The sequence below is a fragment of the Lithobates pipiens genome, unplaced genomic scaffold (assembly GCF_037356315.1).
Source record: "Lithobates pipiens isolate NorthernLeopardFrog02 unplaced genomic scaffold, aLitPip1_a1.2 Scaffold_25, whole genome shotgun sequence".
Lineage (NCBI taxonomy): Eukaryota > Metazoa > Chordata > Amphibia > Anura > Ranidae > Lithobates > Lithobates pipiens.
This window is the reverse complement of record NW_027507787.1, coordinates 128,682,816-128,705,662: the sequence shown is the minus strand read 5'-3', so window position 1 is coordinate 128,705,662 and position 22,847 is coordinate 128,682,816. Positions and strand designations below refer to the sequence as shown.

Here is a 22,847-nt window from a genome sequence, read left to right as displayed (position 1 = left end):
TGCTGTCACCTGCAGTCCGCTGCTGGACTACAGGACACCTCCCATTACCAACGGTCTCCTGCCTTCTACACCGGCCATCCAGTCAGGCGCTTGTGCTCCTCTGTGCTCCCGAGCCCCTGTCATCTCTATCAGGGCCTCCCGAGTCAGAGGTTTATGAGAGGCCGCTCCCTGCATTCCGGGCTCTGCCTTAAGGTACGTGACAGTATCGGGCAGCCATGTCTGAGCCCACGCAGGGAGCTTCCGTTATGGAGGACTTATGCCGTCATCTTGCTGGACTCACCCAGGCCGTTAAGTCCCTGCAAGAGGGTTATTCCCGATTGGAAGAGCGTGTCTAGGTCTTATCTACCACGGGCCCTACCATGTCGGGAACTTCTTCTGCACCATCAGTGGTTATGATGCCCCCAGAGCCTAAGGTCCCAACTCCAGAAAGGTTCTCGGCAAATCGCAGCAAGTATAGGGCTTTCCGCAACGCCTGTGAACTTTTTTTTGCACTACAACCCAGAACTTTTTCCCTTGAATCCACTAAGGTGGGTTTTGTCATCTCCCTCTTACTGGGTGAGCCCCAGACATGGGCCCACCGCCTCTTGGAGCAAAAGGACGCATGCCCTAACAGCCTGAGTACCTTCTTCCAAGCGATGGGTCTGCTCTATGAGGATCCACAACAAGCGGCTACTGCAGAAGCAGCATTATATTCACTCCAGCAGGGCCGTAGAGCGGCAGAGGACTATGCGTCCGAATTCCGGCGCTGGAGTTCCGTTACTAACTGGAACGATGCCGCTCTACGCTATCAGTTTTGCATGGGACTCTCTGAGCCATTACAGGATGAGTTGGCCCAGATCGGTATTCCAGCAACGCTTGAAGACCTTATAAACCTGTCCATCCAGATTGACAGACGCCTGAGAGAATGGAGAGCAGAACGTACGGCCGGTCCTGCTTGACCAGTCTGGATGTTACCCCGTATACCCAACCCTCCTGCACATTTCACGGCTGACGCTCCTGAGCCCATGCAACTGGGCTTACTCCGACCTTCCAATCTGTATTCAATCTATCCGCCCCCTCTCTCCTGATTGGCTGACTGACAGTAGTGGGAGTACAATGTGCCAATCAGGAGGAAAAGTCTCGGACAGACAAGACACTTGTGGACATCTCTGGACAGAGATGGGGCTCAGGTAAGTATTAGTGAGGCTGAGGGGGTACCGCTGCACGCAGAAGGCTTTTTAGCGTACCTAATACATTGAATGCACTAAGATAAAAAACCTTCTGACTTTACAATCACTTTAATGGTATTCTGTGTGCAATATTTTTATAGTGATTTTTATTAGATATGCCTATTTGTCCAGCTATTTAAATGCTTATTTGCCTTTTAACCAAGTGTGTGTATGTATGTGTGTGTATGGTGTATATATATATATATATATATATATATATATATACATATTTATTTATTTTGGTTGAACCAGAATTACTCCTTTAAGATCGTGGAGATTGAACACAGTTTATTCAGCCCCTGCTTTGAGATTAAGAATATTAGAATTAGAAGGCTCTTGTTGTTATAATTGACAAGCCTAATTAGTTCCCAGTGTGAGATGATCATACATTGAAAATGAGAATGGTTTGTCAGTAATGTTTGTTTCTACCTGAGGAAGGGCGTAAAAGATTATAGCCTGAAACTGTTGTTGGATATAATTCTTCTTCTATTTTTCAATAAATTTTGATTATTTTTTTTATTTTTTATATGTGGCCTGTGGGAGGGACTGATTTTATTCACCATAAAGAGTGCTGTTCTTCTCACATACATACATACATACATACATACATACATACATACACAAAAGCAACTAGCAAAATTTGTAGGCATCAAATATCAAGACTATAATAAAATAAAAATGCAGCGCTTTCTTCCAAAAGTGAAATATATATGAAAAGAGTCTTTCACAGTAGTCCATACAAAGTGCTCAGTAAAGCCATACATTAGAAGGCACCTCTGATGTATACAAAAACACCAGTATAGTGCGAAGAAAGGGAAAAGTTCCCCCACTTTCACCATAGCACATAGAGCCTCTTAGCCCTTTTTGACACGGTCGGACAATTCCGACAACAAAATTCATCAGATTTTTTCCAACGGATTTTGTCCAAAACTGGTGTTGCACACAAACGGTTGGACAAAGTTGTCGGAAATCTGATCGTTCGGAACGTGATGACGTTCATTCGTTGCGACGGGACTACGTTGCGGCTAGTAGCCAATAGCTTTGGTTTCGTAATTTGATCTGAGCATGCGTGGCACTTTGTCCGATCGGAATTCTCTACAAATGATCGGACAAAGTCCGATCGGATCATGTTATGGGAAAATTTTATATCCAGCTCTCAAACTTTGTTGGCCGGACATTCCGACTGAAAAAGTCAGATGTAGCCCACACAAGGTCGGATTATCCAACAACATGGTCCGATCGGACCTTTTCCGTCTGAATTTCCGACCGTGTGTACAGGGGCTAACACCTAGCTATAGACCACCTAGGATATAAGTAATCAAACAGTGTTCAAATGATCAATAAGCCTCACCAGGCTCCAGCCAAATTCTAAGAGGACTGTGTATTGCAGATATTCTTTACTCAAAAATTATCGCTCCAAATCAAAACTCAAGCCACCATACCATACAAATCAAAAGGCTAAACAAAGAAGCCACATGGTGTAATAGTTAAAGTGCTTCAACATGTATTAATAACTCCATACTCTCACATTATTCATAGTAAAATAGGCATGTCATCAGTAACTGAAAAGTTTCAAACCAACAAGATGGCCACAATCCTTGTGCGCGATGACGTCACATGCTGTAATTCCACCTAACACATTTCGCCGTCATAAGACAACAAGCATTGAACGTGCATCTCAGTGAAGCAAGCTCCCACAATTATTGCATGCACCTTTTTTGGTGCATTAGGCAGCCCATTCACTTGAAATAGGCTGACCATACACAGTTGAATTTTGAAAGAATTTTCTTTGGAAAATCAGAAATGTGCGTTTTGTGATCCGATGATGCCACCATAGATTACAAAATTCGACCAACCAAGTCTTCAATTTACCTCCTGTTGCTACAGAAAAGAATTTTCGTGGCTGTGAATCTTCTTTTATTTCCGGGAATTTTCGTTTGCTTTTTAATAAATTTCCAACATGCCGATTACTCAAATTCGATGGCTGCACGAAAATTGGCTGTTGCTGCGGTGTGATTTTCGAAAGAAAATTCTCTCAAAATTGAACCCATGTATGGCCTGCCTTAGATGCCTTAACAAAACACATGTTAACAAAGTGCACAAATAGGCCCTAAAGTTGGTAGTGTATTTAACATCTTAGAAACAGCTGCTGTATTTTGACGTTAGAGGGCTGGCAGCCTGCCAACATTTGTGCTTCATCAAGTTTCCTCTGTTCTGAATTTCAAAGCCAAATTGCTCCATAATGGCCATAACTATAATAATAATAAAAATTCCCATAATAAAGTTCACCTTTTTTTCTAAATTCCAGCTCCCGTATGTATCAATATGCCATTAATGTAAAATAACAAGATTTCTCTAATTTTGGGAACAAGGCCTTACATTAGCCATTGCTGTATTCCTTAGAAAGTTTCATTTCTTACAGGTATTAGCACACACCTGTGGTTGCCTTTCTCCCCTTCCAGCATATCACTACCACCCACTTCTACAGGTGCACCGTTTTCCAATTCAATACATCAGTGATCACTGTTCTCACTAAATACACAGGCATATTCTTGCATAGTTTGTTCATTTGGCATTTTGGAGTGTGAGAGATCAGATAACAGCCTATGTGGATAGAGCTGTAGTATTAAAAACAGGACAAGTGTGCCATGGGGTTCGCTAAATCTCACCATACACTATACAATCTGATTGTACATTCACCTTTAGATCTACCATCATTTAAGTAGTGCAAGAGCCTGCTTGATTGGATACAGAGAGTTTAGATAGATAGGTGTGTCCTCCTATTATATCGTTTTGGTAAATCTAAAGGAGATTGTACAATCAGATTGTATAGTGTATGGCCACTTTATACACATAAAATTAACTAGTTGTGCTCTTGGTGTCATTAATTGTTAACAGCACCTCAAACACAGAAGAAAACACAAGCAAACCAAGTGACGGACACAGCAAAAAGCTCAGTAAAAAACTTCAAGCCAAAATGTCCCATGAGCTACTTTGCCATGTGTAGCGCAGCTCATTGGAGTCAACAGGCTGCCCTATGTGCGCCTCTGGAAACATGAGCCAAAAAAAAAATATGTTTTCCCACTACTGTAAGTGTGACTGGAGCCTAAGGCCCCTTTCACACATATGGACCGTTCGTCTGTTTTTCATCCATCCATTGATGGATAAAAAACGGACATCAATGCATTCCTAAAGAGAAACGTATGACAATGGATGATCATCTATTTTCATCCATTTTTATCCTCTTCCGTTAACATCTATTTTTATGGAACAGATGAATGCCCTATATTTCATCATTCATTAAAAGTTAAAATGGATGTAAACGGACGAGCGGTCCGTTGTTGCACTGGTTGTCAGGAGCAACCAGTCACTGTGGGGGGGTTTGGGTGGAGAAAGGCAGGACAGAAAAGCAGTATACACAGAGAGGGGGCAGTCTGGACACTTGCTGACGGCGATTGTCAGCTTTTAAACTTAATTGTCGGCTCTTTTATTCTATACTTCAAAGCGCCGAGAAGGAGCTGTCATTCAGGCCCCCTAAATTAAACAGAGGGGCAGGGTCACTGGGTGATGTCATTGGGTGGCCCCGCCCCTTTGTTTAATCTAGTGGCGGGCCCAGATGACAGCTCCTTCTCAGCGCTAGGAAGTATAGAAAAAAAAAGAGCCGACAATTACGTTTAAAAGCTGACAGTGACAGTCAGTGCCAGCAAGTGAAGGAGCTTCTCTGTACAGACTGTTGCCACTAAAACGACGATAAAGCGGTGCTAAAAATAGTGCTGCTTTACCACTGACACCCTAGGCGGCGCAGTGTGAAAGGGGTCTAAATATAAAAAGTTATACTAACAGTGATAGTATACCCCTAATATAGTGCTCATAGTATCATAACGTAAACTCAACAATAATACATCATACAATACAACATTTGCAAAAATGTGCAACAAAGTGCATACAGAAAGAAGTGTTACACCATGAGCAGACTATTAGGCCCCATTCACACCTGCACATCGCTCTTGCACATCTGCTTTCGGATTGCTCGCCCGCAATGTACTGTGAACGGGCTGAATGGTGTGCCCGATCACGTCTGCCTGAAAAACTGACAGGAGGGTCTGATCGGAAAGCCAGTGTGAAAGGGGCCTTAACCCCTTGCCGACCACTGCTCACTGATAAACATTGGCACAATGGCAGCGGTGGACAAATGGTTATACCTGTACGTGCCCTTTTATTGGCAAGGCTAGCGGGTGCGTGCACGCGCCGCGTGAAGTGTGACCGTGCCCACGGACTCCATGTCCGCCGATGTCCCGGCGATCATGTCACGGAGCCACAGAACAGGGAGATCCTATGTAAACAAGGAATTTCCCCTTTCTGCCTAGTGACTAAGGATGAGCTCAGGCGTGTCCGCACCCCCCCGTGTGCAGAGCCCGCCAGGAAGTGGACACTGCGCTGCGCTAATCACAGGCACTGAGACATTGTCCCCATGTGCAGCTGCAGAAATCGGGAAATGTCTCACTGCCTGTGATTAGCGCAGTGGAGTGCCGACTTCCTGGTGGGCTCTGCACATGGGCTGTGCGAACACGCCTGAGCTCATCCTTACTAGTGACAGGACAGAGATCACTGCTCCCTGTCAGCGGGAGCAGTGATCTCTGTCATGTGAGTTAAAGCCCATCACCCCGACAATTAGAATTACTCCCTAGGACACACTTAACCCCTTGATCGCCCCCTAGTGTTTAACCCCTTCCCTGCCAGTGTAATTTATACAGTAATCAGTGCATTTTTATAGCACTGATCGCTGTATAAATGACAATGGTCCCAAAATAGTGTTAAAGGTGTCCGATGTGTCCGCCACAATGTCGCAGTCATGATAAAAATCGCAGATCGTTGCCATTCCTAATAAAAAAAAATAATAATAAAAATGCCATATCCCCTATAACATCTGCGCAAAACAATCAATATACGCTTACTGCAAATTTTTTTTACCAAAAATATGTCAAAGAATACATATCGGGCTAAATTGAGGAAATTTATAAATATATATATATATATATATATATATATATATATATATATATATATATATATTATTATTATTATTTTTTTTTTTTTTTTTTTTTTTTTTGGGGGGGGGGGGGGATATTTATTTTAGCAAAAAGTAAAAAAATATTGTTTGTTTTTTTTCAAAATTGTCGCTCTTTTTTTGTTTATAGTGCAAAAAATAAAAAAACTTAGATGTGATCAAATCAAATACCACCAGAAAAAAAGCGCTATTTGTGGGGGGGGGGACGTCAATTTTGTTTTGGTGTAACGTCGCACGGCCGCGCAATTGTCAAAGCGACGCAGTGCCAATTTGCAAAAAGTGATCTGGTCAGGAAGGAGGTAAAATCTTCTGGGGCTGTAGTGGTTAAAGTTAGCTGCAGTGCTGGTCTGGTCATAAAGGGGTAAAATCTCCCGGATATATCCTGTATATAAGAACTGAAGAGACTCCTGCTATTGGCCACACATTGAAGGTCAATAACTATAAATGAAATGAATGACATGTGAAGTCCATGATTTGTCTTCCTGTCTCTCCGGTCTGTGGACATCACTCCATCCTCCCTGTGATCTCTATACGATGTATGGATGGACACCCCTCCCCCTACCTCCATCACTGAAGTCCCGGGTGATGTTCTTCTTGGGGCGGCTCAGAGGGATCTGGTCTATCCAGGCGTACAGCTCCTGCAGCTGATCTCCGCCGATCTTCTGGTTCATCGTTCTGAACACACAACTTCTCCGATCGGTCACCGGATTTGGGCTCTGTGTGTCTGTTCCCATGGAGACCGGAGACAGTTGCTAGGCAACATGACGCTTATGTCTAAAATGTACGGGAAGCGGAGAGGGACAAACTGAGGAGAACCGCGAGTGAGGACATTCTGGTTCTATTGTATTCCCAGAGAGCGGGCTGTGTCTCCGCAGGATACCAGAACACTTCTCCTATATCTGTTGGCTCATCACTGCGCAAGTTACTAATTAGTTAACCAATTCAATACCGGGCACTTCTACACCTTCCTGCTCAGGACAATTTTCAGCTTTCATCGCTGTTGCAATTTGAATGACAATTGCGCGGTCATACAACATTGTACACAAACTACATTTTTATCATTTTGTTCCCACAAATAGAGCTTTCTTTTGGTGGTCTTTGATCACCTCTGTGGTTTTTATTTCTTGTCAAACATATAAAAAAATTTGAAAAAAATAAAAGTTTTGCTTTTGTTTCTGTTATTAAATTTTGTAAATAAGTATGTTTTCTCTTTTACTGAGGCACTGGTAAGGCGGCACCAAAGAGCAGGCACTGGTAGGCAACACTGATGGGTAGCACTGATGGGCATTCATGGGGGGCACTGATAGGCGATGCTGATGGGCACTGGAAGTCTGAAAAGATAGGCACTTATGGGTGGCACTGATTGGCAGCTGCCTGGGCACAGATGTGCATTTCCCTGGGGGTCTAGGGGGGCATACATAGTTAGAAAGGTTGAATAAAGACACAGTCCATCCAGTTCAACCTGAGTGAGTGTCTACAATTGTCCCTATCCCTGTACATTGCACACTCACATCGGTCCCTACCCTCAAGGAGCCCACAATCCAAGGTCCCCATTCATATACTAGTGCCAATTTTGGACAGAAGCCAATTAACCTACCTGCATGTCTTTGGAGTGTGGGAGGAAACCGGAGTACCCGGAGGAAACCCACGCAGGCACAGGGAGAACATGCAAACTCCAGGCAGGTAGTGTTGTGGTTGGGATTCAAACCAGAGACCATTTTTACTGCTAGGTGAGAGTGCTAACCACTACACCACTGTGCCGCCATACCTGGTTGTCCAGTGTGGATGGCCATCCAGGTGGTCCTGGGCAGCATGATGGTGGTCCTGGGCGGGATCCAAGGGGGGGGCTGCGCTGATAAACAATCAACATAGACCCCCCTGTCAGGAGAGCCGTTGATCAGCTCTCCTCTACTCACGTCTGTCAGACGCAAGTGAGGAAAAGCCGATCACCTGCTCTTCCTATTTACATCATGATTGGACACGGCTGATCACGTGGTAAAGAGTCTCCGTCAGAGACTCTTTACCTAGATCAGTGTTACGGGGTTTCCGACCAACACCCCGCAACAACAATCGCTGTGATGCGCACAGCGGCTTAATATCCTGAGGACGTCATATAACGCCCAGTCAGGATATTGAAACCACTTTGCCACCGTCATTCTGCTATACGGTGGGTGGCAAGTGGTTAAATTAACAATGAAACCTTTTTTTTTTTTTGGATGCAGTAGGCAAAAGTTATACCCCTGCCATATTTATTTATTTTGTCCCGTACCCATAACAGAAAAAAAAACAAAAAACTAGCAAGTCCATTGGAAGATTTCTCCTCTATTCCTGTTCTGGTGACAACACAATTCAGCCACCCTTTGCGTGCAGTGCTCAAAGCGAAAATTTACCCATAACAACTTGAGAAAAATAATGTTCTTTACTAGGGATGGCTGAACGGTTCGCCCGGCGGTCGTTTCGCAGCGAATTTCGGCTGTTCGCCGTCCGCCCGATCGGCGGACTATTGCCGCCGTTCGCCCGGCGGACTTCCGTGTTTACTGTGTAAAAGAACTTTGACCTATGATGACACATCCATCATGGGGTACAGGACAGCCAATTGAGACATTACAGCACATGGACACTTGGACATTCCCCCTAACTTATAAATAGACCCGATCAGGCGGCCATTTTACATTCTTTCTTCTGTCACTAGGGATGAGCCGAACACCCCCCGGTTCGGTTCGCACCAGAACTTTCGAACAGACCCCAAATTCGAATGAACTTTAGAACCCCATTGAAGTCTATGGGACTCGAACGTTCGAAATGAAAAGTGCTAATTTTAACGGCTAATATGCAAGATACTGTCCTAAAAAGGGTTTGGGGACCTGCCTCCTGCCTCAGGGGACATGGGTCAATGCCTAAAATGTTTTTAAAAATGGCCGTTTTGGCGGGAGCACTGACTTTAATGACGATTAAAGTGAAAAAAAAGTGAAATATTCCTTTAAATATGGTGCCTGGGGGGTGTCTGTAGTATGCCTGTGAAGTGCCACGTGTTTCCCGTGTTTAGAACAGTCCCTGCACAAAATGACATTAAACGGAAATAACACCATTTAAAACTGCTTGCGGTTTTAATGTTATATCTGGTTCCTGCAATATGGTTGAAAATCATTGAGAAAAATGGCATGGGTAGCCCTCCCTGCCCATTACCAACCTATTTGGGTCTTGTACGTATATTAAGGGGAACCCAGTACCCATATTAAAAAAAGGAAATGCGTGTGGCCCCCAGGCCCTATATACTCAGAACAGCAGTATACAGGCGGTGCAAACAAGACAGGGACTGTGTAGGTTTGTTGTGTTAAAGTGGTTGTATACCCACATTTTTAACTTTTACCTACAGGAAAGCCTATAATAAGGCTTACCTGTAGGTAAAAATAATATCTCCTAAACCTGTACGGTTTAGGAGATATTCCCCTCGGTATGCGCCGCTGACTGCAGCGGCGCATGCGCACAAGGGGTTTCTCGCCGTCAAAATCCGGCAGCAGCCGAGCGGCCGGACTGAAATCTCCCGCGCGCATGCGCGGGAGTGACGATATCGCGGCTCCGGCCACTCACAGCGCCGGAGCCGCGATACCCGGAAGAAACACCGAGGGAGCATGTCAGCTCCCTCGGCGTGGATCGGGCCAGATGTCGGGGCCTTGTTCTAAGGTAAGTATTTCATAATGAGCTAGTATGCGGTGCATACTAGCTCATTATGCCTTTTGCTTTGCAGGTTTAAAAAAAAAAAAAACGTGCGGGTTTACTACCGCTTTAAGTTGAATCTGTTTGTAATTTTCAACTGGTACATTTTTAAAGTGTAGCTCCAGTCAAAAAAACTATTTTTAAGCTTTTTGGAAAACATAGGGAAGGGTTATCACCCCTGTATAATTTGTTTTGTCGTCCATCTTTTTTCATCTCACTTGCTGTTGTCTCCTTGCGTTTGCAAGTAGGAGATGTTTGTAAGTTGGATGTTTGAAAGTAGGGGCCTGCCCTATATGCTCTGCAGAAATGGCGGAACAAGGTGTTGGTTTTGCCACAACATTGTAAGCCCTCAAAGTGACTCTTGGTGGGCGCTGGAGCGCCCTGCTGTGAACGATTATATCAAGAATTGTAATTACATGCCATTGTTGAACAGTGGTAGAAAAATTGACCTTTGGTGGTTGTGGTGCTGGTGCCACAACACTATAAGTCCTCACCGTTACTCTGGGTGGGCACAGGAAGGGGCCCTCCTGTGAAAAATTATATCAAGAATTGTAATTGCATGTCCCTGTTAAACAGGGGCAGAAAAATTGGGCCTTAGGCACTGGTGCTGGTGCCAGCACACTGCAACCTCTGCCATATACTCTAGTTTTATTGCAGGAATTAGTCCTGCTGCAAAGCATTGCATCAAAAATTGTAATTAAACGCCCCTGTTAAACAGGGGCAGAAAAATTGGGCCTTAGGCACTGGTGCTGGTGCCACCACACTGCAACCTCTGCCATATACTCTAGTTTTATTGCAGGAATTAGCCCTGCTGCAAAGCATTGCATCAAAAATTTTAATTAAACGCCCCTGTTAAACAGGGGCAGAAAAATTGGGCCTTAGGCACTGGTGCTGGTGCCACCACACTGCAACCTCTGCCATATACTCTAGTTTTATTGCAGGAATTAGCCCTGCTGCAAAGCATTGCATCAAAAATTGTAATTAAACGCCCCTGTTAAACAGGGGCAGAAAAATTGGGCCTTAGGCACTGGTGCTGGTGCCACCACACTGCAACCTCTGCCATATACTCTAGTTTTATTGCAGGAATTAGCCCTGCTGCAAAGCATTGCATCAAAAATTGTAATTAAACGCCCCTGTTAAACAGGGGCAGAAAAATTGGGCCTTAGGCACTGGTGCTGGTGCCACCACACTGCAACCTCTGCCATATACTCTAGTTTTATTGCAGGAATTAGCCCTGCTGCAAAGCATTGCATCAAAAATTGTAATTAAACGCCCCTGTTAAACAGGGGCAGAAAAATTGGGCCTTAGGCACTGGTGCTGGTGCCACCACACTGCAACCTCTCACATATACTCTTGTTTGATTGCAGGAATTAGCCCTGCTGCAAAGCATTGCATCAAAAATTGTACTTAAACGCCCCTGTTAAACAGGGGCAGAAAAATTGGGCTGATGGCATCAACCAGAACCAGAAATGTTCTTCCAACATATCAGCAGAGGAGGAAGAGGATAGACAATCAACATAACAGGACAATCACTCAGCATCAGCATAGGCAGTCTTGAAGGGATGTGATATTTCAAAAAAAATTATTCTGTTACATCAGCTTCAGGTGCTTGGTAGCTGTGGGTGATCCAAGACTGATTCATCTTGATGAAGGTCAGTCGATCAACTGATTCGGTGGACAGGCGCACCCTGTGATCGGTAACAAAGCCACCAGCAGCACTGAAGGTGCGTTCCGAAAGAACGCTGGATGCAGGACAGGCCAGTAGCTCAATTGCATACTGTGCAAGCTCTGGCCAGTGATCCATCCTCAAGACCCAGTAAGCCAGAGGATTTTCGGTGGGAAAGGTGTCCAAGTCTGACCTTGCCCCTAGGTATTCCTGCACCATGTAAATCAGACACTGGCGATGGGTGCTGGAACCGATCATACCTTGGGGCTGCGGACTAAAAAATTGTCTGAAAGCATCAGTCAGACGACCACCTTCTCCACCGCTCCTTCTGACCGATGCCTCAGCAACACGTTGTCCAGGACCAGGAGTTTGTAACCTCCCAGTCTCTGGGAACGCGTTGCACAGACCTTTCTGCAAGTCCTCCCGGAGATGTCTCATCCTCTGCTCCCTCTGCGATGGCAAGATAAGGTCGGCAACCTTACCCTTGTACCATGGATCAAGGAGAGTGGCCAGCCAGTAATGGTCCCTCTCCTTGATCTGAAGAATACGAGGATCCTTCCGCAGGCTTTGCAGGATCAGGGAGGCCATGCAGCGTAGGTTAGCTGAGGCATTCAGTCCGGAGTCCTCTGGGTTACTAAGGACAACATGATCCGCAGCTACCTCCTCCCAGCCACGTACAAGTCCACATGTTTCTTGGGACTGTAAATCATCCCTACAAGACTGCTGCTGCTGCTGCTGCTGCTGCTGCTGCTGATGCTGATGCTGAGTGCCAGCCTCCACCTCCATGCTGACACAATCATCCTCCTCCTCCTCTTCCTCCTCCTCATCCTTTTCCTGTGTGATGGGTGGCACAGCAGGAACACTATCTGGATAAAGGGGGCCTTGAGAGGCAAGGAAGTCCTCCTCTTCCTGCCTCTGTTCTGCCTCAAGTGCCCTGTCCATTATTCCACGCAGCGTATGCTCCAAGAGGTGGACAAGAGGTACAGTGTCACTGATGCATGCACTGTCACTGCTCACCATCCTTGTGGCCTCCTCAAACGGTGACAGGACAGTGCATGCATCCCTGATCATGCCCCACTGGCGTGGTGAGAAAAAACCAAGCTCCCCTGACCCTGTCCTGGTGCCATAGTCGCACAGGTACTCATTGATGGCCCTCTGCTGCGTGTGCAGCCGCTGCAGCATGGCCAATGTTGAGTTCCATCTGGTGGGCATCTCATATATAAGGCGGTTCTTGGGCAGGTTCAACTCCTTTTGGAGCTCAGCCAGCCGAGCACAGGCATTAAATGATCAGCGGAAATGCACACAGACTTTCCTGACCTGCTTCAGGACATTATGTAAGCCGGGGTACCTGCCCAAGAACCGCTGCACCACCAGGTTAAGGACGTGAGCTACACAGGGCACATGGGTCAGTTGTCCCTGTCGGAGGGCGGAGAGGAGGTTGGTGCCATTGTCGCAAACCACCATTCCTGGCTTAAGCTGGCCTGGCGTCAACCACCTCTCGGCCTGCCCCTGCAGAGCTGACAAAACATCCGCCCCAATGTGGCTCCTGTCCCCCAAACAAACCAGCGCAAGCACGGCATGGCATCGTTTTGGCTGCGTACTTGCGTAGCCCCTGGAACGCCTACGGAGCGCCGCTGGTTCTGAGGACAGAGCACTGGAAGAGGCCATGGAGGAAGAAGAAGAGGAGGGGGTGGAGGAGAGAGGTGTGTCACAACCAATAGTAGCATTTTGGAGGCGTGGTGGCAGAACAACCTCCAACACTACTGCACCTTGTCCTGCATCCTTCCCAGCTGCCAGAAGAGTGACCCAATGGGCCGTGAAAGACAGGTAACGTCCCTGTCTGCTGGACCATGAGTCAGTGGTAATATGCACCTTACCGCTGACCGCCCTGTCCAGCGAGGCAAGGACATTGCCTTCCACATGCCGGTAGAGAGCCGGAATCGCCTTCCGTGAGAAAAAGTGGCGTTTGGGGACCTGCCACTGAGGAATCGCACATTGTACAAACTCACGGAAGGGGGCCGAGTCTACCAACTGAAAAGGCAGCAGTTGAAGTGCTAGCAATTTAGCCAAGTTAGCATTCAACCGCTGGGCATGGGGATGGCTGGGAGTGAACTTCTTTCGCCGGTCCAGCAGCTGGGGCAGGGACATTTGCCTGCTATAATCGGACGTGGGTGTACCGCTAGCAGAGTTCCCGGAAGCACTTGGCTGTAACACACCTAATTCTACACCTTCATTCCTCTCAGAGCAGGTTTCAGAGAGGACTGAAGGTCTAGTGGGGTTGGAGATGCCAGCTGATGAGGAGCAAGGAGAGGTCCGCTTTGTTCTTTGGTGTGGGTCTTTGAGGTACGCTTGCCAACGAGCTGCATGGCAGGTCAACATATGTCTGGTCAAGCATGTGGTGCCCAATCGGCTGATGTTTTGGCCACGTGAGATACGCTTGAGACATATGTTTGCAAATAGCAGCGGTGCGATCTGATGCACTCGTCTCAAAAAAGGCCCACACCAAAGAACTTTTAGAATAACGCGCAGAGGCAGCGCTCTGCACAGGCGGAGCTCTGCGGTGTGATTCAGTCGGTGTGCTGCCACGAACCTGGCCACCGGAGGGCATCCTGCCTCGTTGGACATGTGCCTCCTCCTCCTCCTCCTCCTCCTCTCTCCTTCCAGGCACCCACGTGGAGTCAGTGCCCTCATCATCCCCTCCCTCTTCATCGCTGTAGCAAACCTGGCAGTATGCTGCAGCTTGTGGAACATGACTGCCAGATTGCTGTCCTTCTTGAGCATCCCCTCTCTCTGCGCTCACGCTACTGCCTTCCTCTAGCTGAGTGTCATCATCAGAGCCCACAAAACACTGGGCATCCTCCTGCATGTACCCAACACTGTGCTCAAAGAGTTCAGGAGACTCCTCAGGAGGACGTGGTGGGTCTAGGGTAGTGATGGACGAACGTTTCGCCCGGCGGTCGTTTCGCGGCGAATTTCCGACATTCGCGGTCCGCACGTTCGAACGCCTTTTTCCGTCGTTCGCCGCGGCGGACTTACGTGTTTAATGTATACAAGAACTTTAACCTTTGGTGACACGTTTATCATGTGATACAGGACAGCCAATTGAGACATGACAGCACATGGACACTTGGACATTCCCCCTAACCTATAAATACACCCGATCCGGTGGCCATTTTACATTCTTTCTTCTGTTACGATAGGGACAGGTTCCTGTGTGGAGTAGGGAGAGATAAACCACTAGCTATTTGGTACACAAAAGTTCTTTTCAGGACTGGTATAGGTGTTAGGTGTTGATAGGTTTGCTGTGCTGCTGATTCTTGCAGCAGCCTGAGTGTCTTTTGTTAGTTTAGAGAAAGGGAAAGGACGGTGTATGCTACAGGGACAGCCAGATTAGTCTTTCATCATCATCATCATCATCATCATCATTAGCTGTTACTATCAAGGTCCACAAAAGAGCTGTTCCAGTAACCACTAATCGTTCTCTTTTTTTGCCAATTTGTATAGGGACAGGAAGGAAGCAGTGTTGTCAGGCAGTGAGGGTAATTTTAAAGACTTGCTGTTATTATTAGTTCCACAAAGGTTCTTTTCAGGACTGGTATCAGTGGTACAGTAATAGGCTTGTACATGTATAATATTCTTTCTTCCAAATATAGAAAGGATATTATACTTGACTGCTGCCCTTCTGCTGCAGTCTGCTAAACATTCACAACTCACTTGTTCCACAAAAGTTCTTATAAGGACTGGTAACTTGGTATAGGGTGCTACGGTACATAGGCTTGAGTGCGGTACAGTCTGCTGTTCTGTAAGGACCGCTATCGGTCCACAATAGATAGGGTTGACGTGCACCACTGCTGACCGCTGCCCTATACTGCAGCAGTCCTTCAGCGGTATAGGGACTGACGTACAGTCTGCTAATCACTAACACACAACCTGCTTGTTCCACAAAAGTTCTTATAAGGACTGGTAACTTGGTATAGGGTGCTACGGTACATAGGCTTGAGTGCGGTACAGTCTGCTGTTCTGTAAGGACCGCTATCGGTCCACAATAGATAGGGTTGACGTGCACCACTGCTGACCGCTGCCCTATACTGCAGCAGTCCTTCATCGGTATAGGGACTAAGAGTTTTGTCACAGGGTCATTTAAAAAATGACAGGCAGAGGAAGAGGCAGGCCCTTCCGCAGGGGTGGTAGGGGTAGGGCAGGAGCAACAGGCTTGAGCCAAAGTGGGAAGTTGCAGAAGGTGCGTTCAATTACTTTAAAGGATGCACCAGACTTGGTTGAGTGGCTCGCTCAGCCTTACTCTTCTGCACCCTCCTCATCCTCTCGATCTGCACCCTCTTCTTCACTCTCTGCTATGTGCACCCCCAAAGACACTACCACCAACAACACGACCACCACCACCACCACCACATACCTTCCGCTTGAGTCACTGGAATTATTTTCCGATCCATATCAAGAGGACATTTCTGATGCGCAGCCACTCTTGGTATTGGATCAGGAAGAGGAGGTAGCAACAAGCGCTACTCAGCAGTCTGACGACAGTACCCAGATCAGCCCAAGGAGGAGGTTGGTCCCCGGTGTTGCTGCCTACTCCGAGATCTCTACTTATAGCGGTGGGGAAGGTGACGTTGATGATGACGTGTCTAGTGATGTCACGTGGGTGCCCACAAGAGAGGAAGAGGAGGGGAGTTCAGAGGGAGATATGGACCAGCAGATAGGGAGGAGAAGCAGCAATGACTTACATTGCACAGCAGGGACAAAGCAGACTGCAAATGTATCAGGAGCGAGTCATCGACCATGTACGGTCACATCTGGCGCTCCCAGGACACCGGCACATGGCTCCGCAGTGTGGGCTTTTTTTAACGTGTCCGCTGCTGACAATAGCGTTGCCATCTGCAATCTTTGCAGTCAACGCGTTAGTCGCGGTAAGCCCAATACTCACCTAGGGACGACCGCCTTAAGAAGGCACATGAGCAGCCATCACCGAGCCCAGTGGGAGCAACGGAACACACAAAGCCACACTGCAGGCTCTCACCGTCCAGCCTCGTCTTCTACTTCTCCTTCTCCTCTCTCCTCACAATTGTCCTCCACTCCACCTTCCATCACGCCAAGCTCACATTTTTCTGCAAAAAGGCAGGCTTCCGTGGGCCTAATGTTTGAGCGTAAAAAAATGATGACGCCGGATAACCCTCTTGCCCAACGGTTGGCGGCTGGCTTGTCAGAACTCATAGCCCGCCAACTACTGCCATATAAACTGGTGGACTCGGAGGCCTTTCGCAAATTTGTGGCCATTGGAACACCACAATGGAAGGTCCCAGGAAGGAAGTATTTCTCAGAGAAGGGCATCCCAGAGCTATATGGCCATGTTCAGCGGCAAGTGAATGTATCTCTGGCACACAGTGTCGGTGCCAAGATACATCTGACCACAGACACGTGGTCTAGCAAACACGGGCAGGGAAGGTATATCAGTTTTACTGCCCACTGGGTGAACCTTCTGACGGCCGTCAAGCATGTAACCCGTGGCACCCGTGTAGATTTGGTTTTACCGCCACGGATTGCATGCAGGCCTGACTCTTCTTCTCCTCCTCCTACTCCATCCTCCTCCCTCTCCTCCTCAGCTGCCTCCTCCTTTTCCGCTGCTAGCGTCTCTTCCGCTGCACCGCCCAAGCTCCCCAGAACCTATTCCACATGCCAGGTGAGACGTTGCCATGCCGTGCTGCGTCTGTTGTGCCTGGAAGCAAAGAGCCACACTGGCCCGGCACTCCTTTCAGCTTTGCGTTCACAGGCAGATGAGTGGCTAACACCGCTCAATTTGACAGTTGGTAAAGTGGTGTGTGACAACGGTGCCAATCTGCTTAGCGCATTGAAACAGGGCAAAATCACGCACGTGCCGTGCATGGCACACGTCTTAAACTTGGTCGTGCAGCGATTCCTTGTCAAATACCCTGGGGTCCAGGACATCTTGCGGCAGGCAAGGAAAATCTCGGCCCATTTCAGAAGATCTTACACGGCCATGGCTCGCCTTGCTGACATTCAGCGGCGACACCATCTGCCGGTCAGACGTCTTATTTGCGATTGCCCGACGCGATGGAACTCAACCTTCTATATGCTTGATAGGCTGCTCCAGCAGAAACGTGCAGTTAACGTCTACCTGTATGAACTCTGCGAAAGAAACGGTTCTGGGGAGCTGGGTTTTTTTTCACCGCGCCAGTGGCTGCTCATGCGCGACACATGCAGACTTCTGCGGCCATTTGAGGAGATCACCAAACTGGTCAGTCGCAGCCATGGCGCCATCAGTGACATGGTACCTTATGCCTTCTTTCTGGAGCGTGCATTGCGTCGTGTCATTGATCAGGCTGTGGAGGAGCAGGAGCGGGAAGATGAGGAAGTCGCAATGCTGGATGAATTCCCAGGGGGGGCTACTCTATCTGAGACAAGTCAACAACAGGAGTCTGATGAGGAGTCAGAGGAGGATGGTGCCGGGGCGGATGAGCAGGAGCAAGAAGAGCATGCTTTAAACCTTTCTGGGATCCCTGTTGTGCGAGGATGGGGAGAGGAGAATGAAGAGGACGACATTATCCTGGATGATGAGCAGGAGCCAGGCCACCACACCGCTTCCACTTTAGTGCAAATGGGGGCCTTCATGCTCCAGTGTTTTAATAGGGACCCCCGTATAAAAAGCATGAGGGTCAAGGACCAGTACTGGGTGGCAACGTACTTAGACCCCCGGTACAAACACAAAATGGCGGAAATGTTACCGCCGTCGCAGAGGGCTGTCAGAATGCAGCACTTCCAGGCCTTGCTTCGAGAAATGCTGCATTCTGCTTTTGCGTGCGCTGGCAGAGGAGCAATTCCCACTCCCAGAGAAGGATTTGCGGGTACCAATCCAACAGCGCCTGCAAGAAGAGGCCGGTTTGAAGATGTGTTGGTGACTTCGGATATGAGGTCATTCTTTCAGCCGACCCATCGACAGGTGTCATCCGGATCCAGCATCAGGGAACGCCTAGACCGTCAGGTGTCCGACTACATTGGGTTAACGGCCGATGTGGACGCTCTGAGGAGTGATGAACCCCTAGACTACTGGGTGGGCAGGCTTGACCTCTGGCCAGAGCTTGCCCAATTTGCAATCGAACTGTTGGCTTGCCCCTCATCCAGTGTCCTGTCCGAAAGGACGTTCAGCGCAGCAGGGGGGATTGTGACCGATAAGCGTACTCGCCTAGCTCACGACAGTGTTAACTACCTCACATTTCTAAAAATGAATGAGGCATGGATCTCGGAGGAATTCAACACATGTGACCAGTAGACCATGTATATGTCTATAAACTATTTTTTTAATCAAGCACACAGACCTTCTTAATTCATTTGGCTCACTTCCTTGACCCAAAAAAGCACACCGTACTATATGCCCCTACCCTCCTCTTTGAAGAGGTTGAGCGGTGTCATATTTCTACTGGGGCTGCTTATGATATCCCTGTGCTGTGCTGACTTCCTCCTGGGGGTTCTTATTATGAAGGGATCACACTATCCCTGTGCTGTGCTGACTTCCTCCTGGGGGTTCTTATTATGAGGGGATCACACCATCCCTGTGCTGTGCTGACTTCCTCCTGGGGCTGCTTACGGTGCTGCTGTCAGCGCTGTATGTCACGGTGCTGCTGTCAGCGCTGTATGTCACGGTGCTGCTGTCAGCGCTGTATGTCACGGTGCTGCTGTCAGCGCTGTATGTCACGGTGCTGCTGTCAGCGCTGTATGTCACGGTGCTGCTGTCAGCGCTGTATGTCACGGTGCTGCTGTCAGTGCTCTGTATTACGGTGCTGCTGTCAGATGCCTCTATCACGGTGCATGTGTCATTCCGGTATGTCACGCTGCTGGTGATCATCTCCTGCACCCTCTTCTTTGCCTACCCTGGTCCCTGACCTTCCCTCTCCTCCATTGCCTTCATTAGCTCCATAGTCCTGAATTGTTAGAACAATTTCCCAAATAAAATAAAAATGCTTGTAGTTATCGATCCCAAATTCACCTCATACATGTATTATGTCATTGTCCAGATGGTGGGACTACGTTTTACCCCCTAATAATTACCACGTGGCCGCAAATTCGACATGAAGGTTTGCAAAGTTCGCCTCCCATTGAAGTCAATGGGGCCCGCGGCGAACGTTCGGTTTCGCGAACGTTTGGGTCCGTTCGCATTTCGCTTTCGCGAAACGTCCCGTCGGAAGTTCGTCCATCACTAGTCTAGGGAAGGAGTCACTGATGATGACATTGAGAGGAGGGAAGACGATGCGTTGGCAGCTGCTTTGCTAGTACCCTGAGACTGGGTGAGAGAGGATGAGGAGGATGAAGAGGGCTTGGTCATCCACTCTACCAAGTCGTTGGCATGTTGCGGTTCAACATGTCCAGCTGCCGAAAAGAAGGACAAGCGTGTCCCATGGCCACGTGCTGATGACAATGCATTGCGTCCACGACCAGCACTGTTGTCTCTAGACACAGAGCCTGCTTGCCCTCTTTTATTGGCTCGCGCCTGTCTGCCTCTCCTTGCTGGCCTTCCAGACATGGTAATGGCCTGAAGGGAGTTGGGTAAAAAAGCAGTTGGGTAGTGTATATTGTGCTAGAGGCACACAACACCCACTAACTCCTGCAGATGCCTTTATTATAGAACACCAGAGATAAAGGGGTATATACAGATGTATACTGTGCTGTGCTGGAGGCACACACAACTTCCAATAACTCCTGCAGATGGCAAGTGGGCTCAAATAGAGAACAGCTATGTAGGTGGATATAGCGGTATGTACTGGGTACAGAGCACTCAGACAGCACGCACTCTCCTAACACTACTGACTGCAAGCTCTATTATAAAAGATAGATCACTAGCTATATAGTTGAGGTGAATATAGCGGTGTATACTGCGGTCAGGGCACGCAGACAATAACCACTACACAACAGCAAGATCGAAAATCGTCCGAAAACGATCGGTGTGTACTGTGTTGAAGGTACACAGAACACCCACTGCTTCAGATGCCAACACACTACACAAGGCCGCCGCGCTGGCGGCCTTATATAGTGTGGGGCGTGCACTACACAGCCTGAGCTATGATTGGCCACAGGCTTCCTGCCTGTGGCCAATCATGGCTCTCCTCGCTGCTGGCGCTGCGATTGGCCAAGCATGCGGGGTCACAGTGCATGCTTGGCCAATCATGAGCCAGCAATGCACTGCGCCATCGCAGTGCATTGTGGGCCGTGAGCGCCACACGAATTTGGCACGAACGGACCAAAATGTTCGGACTTCGCCGAGCGGACGAACAGCCAATGTTCGAGTCGAACGTATGTTTGACTCGAACACGAAGCTCATCCCTATCTGTCACTATAGGGAGAGGTTGCTGTGTGGAGCAGGGAGAGACTTCTGTGAACCAAATCGCTATTTATTAGGTCCACAAAAGTTCCTTTAAGGACTGGTATCATGGTATAGGTGTTAGGTATAGTTCAGGATATAGGTTTGAGGCAGTGCTGTGCTAATGATTGTTGCAGCAGCCTGAGTGTCTTTTGTCAGTGTAGAGAAAGGGACAGGGCGCTGTGTGCTGCAGGGACAGTCAGTGTAATCATTAGCTGTTACTATTAGGTCCACAAAAGTGCAATTCAAGTTTCCAGCAGCCTCTGTTTTGTCAGTTTATATAGGGACAGACAGGAAGCTGTGTGTGAGGCAGTGAGGGACAGTCAGTTTAATCAGTAGCTGTTACTATTAGGTCCACAAAGGTTCTTTTCAGGACTGGTATGGTAATAGGCTTGTACACGTATAATATTCTTTCTTCCAAATATAGAAAGAATATTATACTTGACTGCTGCCCTTCTGCTGCAGTCTGCTAATCATTCACAACCTACTGCAGTCTGCTATTCCATAAGGACTGGTATAGGTCCACAATATATAGGGTTGAAGTGCACTGCTGCTGACCGCTGCCCTATACTGCAGCAGTTCTTCATCAGTATAGGGACTGTCGTACAGTCTGCTAATTATTCACAACCTACTTGTTCCACAAAGGTCCTTATAAGGACTGGTAAGGTCTAGGGTGCTACAGTACATAGGGTTGAGTGAGGCACAGTCTGCTATTCCATAAGGACTGGTATAGGTCCACAATACATAGGGTTGAGGTGCACTACTGCTGACCGCTGCCCTATACTGCAGCAGTCCTTCATCAGTATAGGGACTGACGTACAGTCTGCTAATCATTCACAACCTACTTGTTCCACAAAGGTCCTTATAAGGACTGGTAAGGTCTAGGGTGCTACAGTACATAGGGTTGAGTGAGGTACAGTCTGCTATTCCATAAGGACTGGTATAGGTCCACAATACATAGGGTTGAGGTGCACTACTGCTGACCGCTGCCCTATACTGCAGCAGTCCTTCATCAGTATAGGGACTGACGTACAGTCTGCTAATCATTCACAACCTACTTGTTCCACAAAGGTCCTTATAAGGACTGGTAAGGTCTAGGGTGCTACAGTACATAGGGTTGAGTGAGGTACAGTCTGCTATTCCATAAGGACTGGTATAGGTCCACAATACATAGGGTTGAGGTGCACTACTGCTAACCGCTGCCCTATACTGCAGCAGTCCTTCATCAGTATAGGGACTGATCTACAGTCTGCTAATCATTCACAACCTACTTGTTCCACAAAGGTCCTTATAAGGACTGGTAAGGTCTAGGGTGCTACAGTACATAGGGTTGAGTGAGGTACAGTCTGCTATTCCATAAGGACTGGTATAGGTCCACAATACATAGGGTTGAGGTGCACTACTGCTGACCGCTGCCCTATACTGCAGCAGTCCTTTATCAGTATAGGGACTGAGAGTTTTGTCACAGGGTCATTTAAAAATGACAGGCAGAGGAAGAGGCAGGCCCTTCCGCAGGGGTGGTAGGGGTAGGGCAGGAGCAACGGGCTTGAGCCAAAGTGGGAAGTTGCAGAAGGTGCGTTCAATTCATTTAAAGGACGCACCAGACTTGGTTGAGTGGCTCACTCAGCCTTACTCTTCTGTACCCTCCTCATCCTCTCGATCTGCACCCTCTTCTTCACTCTCTGCTATGTGCACCCCCAAAGACACTACCACCAACAACACCACCACCACCACCACATACCTTCCGCTTGAGTCACAGGAATTATTTTCCGATCCATATCAAGACATTTCTGATGCGCAGCC

The 22,847-nt window shown here is 47.8% G+C and overlaps 1 protein-coding gene across 3 annotated transcripts in view; it reads right to left on the bottom strand.

The window, feature by feature from the left end:
* Window positions 1-7,034, bottom strand: part of LOC143930508 (sperm flagellar protein 1-like) — a 170,697-nt gene extending 163,663 nt beyond the window's left edge. For 2 of the 3 annotated variants that reach the window (XM_077454863.1, XM_077454864.1), the window contains exon 1: window positions 6,839-7,029. In XM_077454863.1, the coding sequence (XP_077310989.1) occupies window positions 6,839-7,010 (172 nt within the window). In that variant the 5' untranslated portion in view covers window positions 7,011-7,029. Of the gene's footprint in view, window positions 1-6,838 lie in introns of all 3 variants that reach the window. The other variant, XR_013262786.1, reaches the window with a different exon arrangement.
* Window positions 7,035-22,847: the final 15,813 nt, after the last annotated feature.